Below are 5,193 nucleotides of genomic sequence, written 5' to 3' on the forward strand. Positions count from 1 at the left end.
CCCCGAAGTGGCCCAATCCTGGGTGAACATGACAGTTGGTTCTGGAGAAGGGACAGTCACCCAGCCCAGGTCCCACACGTGTCACCCTGCTGTGCCCGCTCCCCTGTTTCCCATCAGTCTTACATCTCTGCTGCAGCTACTACAGCAGCTCCTCAGTCTCCTTCACCCTCATCTCTCCTGTTTCTACCTCCGCAGGCTGTTCTGGGTCCAGTGTTCCTGGTCCGCGGCCTTGCTCCATGACTCTGCCCACCTGGATGAGAGGACACAGAGGCTGGAGAGGCGTTCGCTGCCTGTGTCCAGTGCTGCAACCCCAGCCCCCCTCCGGTCCCTGCTTACTTGGCTGCCCACTACTGGGGGATTTTAAAGCAAGGAACATCTCCCAGGGTTTATAAAGTAGCTGAGAAATCAGGTGCTCCACAAATACTGATTTGAAAAGCAGATAGGCAAAAGAAGCAAAGGAACTCTTATTCTTGCTGTTAATGTGATTTTAAACCCCACTCCTTTGAGGACCAGGAATACAGGGCTTCCAGCTTTAGAAACCCTCCTCTTCTGTTCCATTTAAAAAAAAATAAAAATAAAAAAAATGAACCAGTGCCTGCTCCTGGGCCAGGTCTCACTCAAATAATGTCCCTGACTTTGACAAAGGGACAGAAAATAGGGAGATGATGCAGCAGCAAAGTTACTGATGAACAACGGAATGAAACATGATGCACCAGTAAGAAGCTGCACGTGTCCACAAAAAACAGGTGCCAAAAACATTCCCGAGCTGGAAATCCTGAGATACTAACAGCTCCTAGTGTTCGCTGCATTGCTGCAATTCAGACACAAAATGAAGCATTGCAGCTTACACATCAAATTTCATTAATGCTTTGCCTTTCTCTGGAGACATCTAAAGCTCAGCCTACCATTAACAAAGCTTCCTTTCACCACTAGGAAAGCATACAGCCTAAATCACCCACATTTGAGTCAACACAGAGAAACTGTAACTGAGACACAGGAAGAGTAACTCGGCTCTCGCTGCCTTGCGTAAGGCAGGGTGGCAAGTCAGCTACAGGGCAGAGAATTTAACTACAGGACTGCATTTGTATGCACAACCACAAAAGTCCAGGATTAAAACAAACATGGGGGAAAAAAAAAGGGGGGGGAGGTAACTAGCTGTAATAAAGGGTTAAGTTCAGCGTCACCTTTACAGCCAAATCTGGCTCTCAAAAAAATTACTGGATTAGGCCAATACAGTGGACAAAAGTGAGCACTAAAAGCTTTAATCCATGACAACTGTATATGCAGAAAGAGGAATTCCTACACAGCCATGAGCCTCAGCCTTCCTGGCAAGCTTTTCCTGCAGGTCTGAAAGTACAGCGAAGTCCATAATCATTTCTCTACTGAGCTGACATTGCTTGTGGCTGCAACTGTTGTCACGAGCTGCTATAACAGGCAGATTAAAAAAATAATAAAAAACCAAAACCACTCCATACCTGGGAGCTTATTGAATTTCTTGTCAAGCTGTGGGAGAAACTGAACCAAAAATGAAGAAGAAAAAATTTTTGAACGCACCACTGCATGCCCCTAACATCAGGTGCAACACCCCACACCTCATCCAAAATTCTCCAGCCCAGGAAGGTGGACTTGCAGCCCGCTTCGCTGGAAGCCGGTGGCTGATTCAGAGGTGGTGCCAGGATCAGCAGCTACTGCAGGAGAGAAAACAGCCCCCACATACCCCAAGGTGCGTCCTTAAACTGCTCCCCATCTCCCCCCTCCTGCAGGATGAATCCCAACACTGACTGAAAGGACCTGGGGATAAGCCTGCTTTTAAAAGTAGTTTATTTGGATTTTCCACATCCTTTAATGAATCGCAAATATATTAACAGAAAAGACTTTTTTTTTTTCCCCTAAGACTGTACAATTTTTGAAATAAAAAGTCAGGAAAAGCGAAAAAAAAAGGAAAAGACAAATTACATTGTTTCAATGCAAACAGTACACACCACACCCACACTTTGCATTTTTCCATAGTTTTGTTGTAAGAAAATGACAGTTCCCTAATTCTCTTCAGTGAACACACTTGTTCTAACCTGGCTGCCAGAGTGCCTTCATGCTTGCCATCCCTCTCCCTGCCCCTCTTCAAAGAGAGCAAAATTTTATTGATTAAATACTAATTTTGTGGATCTATTTAGAAGGTAAAATAGCAGTGTGGTCCAAATGTTACTTGAGACTCTTGGGGGGGAAAAAAAGAAAAATCACTTTAAGGTATGATGTACATATAAAGCAAGGGGCAGTCTTAAGTGTTCAATCTGCCAGGTCGCACGAATACCCTTTTAACATCCCAGCTGAATTAAGAGCTCTTTCCAGGGTGTTGAGAAATCTTACAACTGTTCACGGTTTTTAGAGGACAAAAGAAAAGGGAAAAAGCCACGGAACTTCCTGGATCTCTGGTCCCCATTTAAATAACAGCATTTGTTAGGGAAAAGTCTTGAGAGCAGCACCGGCTCACTCCCAAAGTATGTTGGGAACCAAAAGGAAGCCAATTAACACGTTAATTGGTGGCATTCACACAAGTGCTGCCAACAGACCTTATGCTGAGGTGCTGCTTGGAAACTCCTCCTTGCCAGGGACCCACTGGGAAGCTGCAAACACACTCAGTGGCTGGATGGGAAAACCACGCCAGGAGAGACACAGGCAACTCAAGAGCACTGTCCATGAACTCTACCACAGATGCAGAAAAGCTCTCAGGAAATTTGAACCTCATATCTTCCTCGGGGAGGGCTCATCAGGAAAGGGAATCGCCCCAGAATATTTAGCCCCACAAAAAGCAGTGCAAGATTCAGTACACTCAAGCCAGCTGAAACATGTCGTGATTTTCCAGTCAATTCATCAACTTTGCAGACACAAGCTGATCATTAGTACGTGGCAGAGGCATAAAGCTCCTTTAATATATTACCATTCCTCAGGTTTTAGAAATTCCTTTTCATGCTATTAGGGGAATTTAAGCCTGTTTTTCACTGCTTATCCTCTACCTAAAAAAATAAATCAGAGAATTATATTTTTGCTCAGCACTTGAGGATCATTTTTCAAATTATAAAGGCGTCCATGTGGCTCATGGCCGGAGAGGAGTGTGACAGAAGACATGCCTAGTGTAAAACAAGGCCAGAATTTTAAAAATTGAAGTTCTAAAGGTAACTAAAAGACCCCTATAAACCAATACATTAAAAGAACCCAAACATTAAGACTGATCACAAATATGTTGCTATGAAATTTATAGGATTCAAAATTTATTATGCATAAATTGCTCTTTAAAACTGCTTATATCATACACTTTCTTTATCATCACTGCACGAAGGGCACCAATTTTTGCTGCAGAATGCTACAAAGAAAGATCACTTTGGACTCATTAATGTGGCATAGCTTTCTTCTCTCAGAAGCAGCCTCTGTAGAAGACGAAAGTGTTCCTAGAGTGAGAATCTTAAAGAACAGGGGAAAAAAAAAAAAAGACAGATAATTGTACATTTTTGCATCCTGCTTGGACCGCACTTTACAAAACAGTTTTAAAAATTATCCTTAGGCAATTATTTGAAGCATTTGACTAAGGTTCTGATTGTATTAAGGCTTCCATGGTCTTCCCAGTCTGTCTGCTTCAAAACACACAGTCACTCTGGATCAAGTGTTTGATGTTTTCACATTATATCTATGTTTTTCTCTTGATTTTGCCCTTTAGCAATTTTTATTCTTAAAAGGGGAAGAACAAGTCAAGGGGTACATGAAAAACAAAGCAAGGTGTTGCTGACTTGTTTCTTTGACCTTTCAGAAACTAGGTGAATAAATTAATTCTCAGTTAGAACATGAAAGCGTTTCATGAAAGCTTTGATTCTGCAATATGATTCTCCTGCTATGCTCCCACTCCTGTAAGTTTGCAGGCTAAGTAGGGACAATGGGTATTTTATGTAGTCTAACACACTCCCAGTCCTGAGCACCTACATTGTGTTTGTTCACTGGAGACCCTGCAGCTTTAAGGTCATTCACATTGCCTGGCATTTAAGTTACACTACAATATGCAAAAGTCTTTAACAGCTTGCATTTGTCAACACTGTCCTGGAACTTGGAAATGAGGTTCAGCACTCTGCTTACCAAGAAAGAACCAAACTAAGACACATTTCTGGAAGAAGAACAAGACACCGCTTCATTAGTACTATCCCCACATCTACTGGCTTCATTACAGCAAACCACAAGTCTTTCTTCCATGATATTTTTTCCAGCAAAGGGGAGTCCAAAAATAGCATTTCCTCCTCAGTCACTTTCATAAACGTGTAAGAGCCAACTAGTCAGACTCTGTAGCAGCTGAATATTGCACTGCCATTAACTCTGTGTACAGTTTAAGTCTGCGTGATGTACTCATGGTGTCAGTGGAGAATAATGACAATGCTGGCTCAGTGATGTGAAGACCCAGGATGCGAAGGAAGGGAAGAACACAACAGTACCAGTCACACACGCAAGCTCAGATACTGGCTTCTGGAGGTTAAAATTCATCACTTTCAACTGCGTGGAGCTGTGTGTCGTCTGCATCCGTCATGCTGCTCTCTTGGGATTCATCTGTGCCAACTTGAAAGAAAAAGAAATACAAAGTAGTCAAACACTACTGGGCTGCTTCACTGCAAAGATTCTTCCACGATCAACACCAGCACGTCACAAGCACAGTAGCAATGGGTTTGGGCTTCCTCTCAAAATGCTGTAAAGCCATATGGCTTTTCCCTTTTTCTTTCTAATACACTGACCCCTGCCAGCTCAGTGAAGTCTAAATAAATGCATTTAGAAAGGAATTAATATGAAGTACATATTAACAATACATGCGGCCTTAGCCATCTGTTAAAAATCAGAAATCTCCAACACCAAGTCAGGCAGGGATTGGTATGGGTTCAAAAATAGCCTTAGGAGCAGTTTAACCTTCCCACTCCTTCAAAACACACTAGCTGCCCGAAATGCTCAGTTACCCACTGCATTAGTGCATTGTGACCACTCAATTTACAATCAAGTAATATTAAATCAGTAGTGCTAGGCAGCCTCTACTTGCTCCCTGCATCCACGACAGAGAACACTGCGTAAGATATGTGGTAAGAGAACTGCTTTGAGTAAATACATACAGACGTTTCTGATGCCAAAGAATTACTCTGCTCACTCAGCTCAGATGATGGCGAGCCTAGAGCT

The 5,193-nt window shown here is 42.8% G+C and overlaps 1 protein-coding gene across 3 annotated transcripts in view; it reads right to left on the minus strand.

Annotated features, from left to right (window-relative positions):
- Positions 1 to 1,873: 1,873 nt before the first annotated feature.
- CDC27 (cell division cycle 27) overlaps positions 1,874 to 5,193 on the minus strand; it is a 29,081-nt gene continuing 25,761 nt past the window's right edge. For 2 of the 3 annotated variants that reach the window (XM_035895179.1, XM_035895178.1), the window contains exon 19: positions 1,875 to 4,590. In XM_035895179.1, coding sequence (XP_035751072.1) covers positions 4,508 to 4,590 — 83 coding nt within the window. In that variant the 3' untranslated portion in view covers positions 1,875 to 4,507. Of the gene's footprint in view, positions 4,591 to 5,193 lie in introns of all 3 variants that reach the window. The other variant, XM_035895177.1, reaches the window with a different exon arrangement.

The sequence above is a fragment of the Egretta garzetta genome, unplaced genomic scaffold, assembly GCF_000687185.1.
Source record: "Egretta garzetta isolate BGI_Z169 unplaced genomic scaffold, ASM68718v1 scaffold385, whole genome shotgun sequence".
In the NCBI taxonomy this organism is placed as follows: domain Eukaryota; kingdom Metazoa; phylum Chordata; class Aves; order Pelecaniformes; family Ardeidae; genus Egretta; species Egretta garzetta.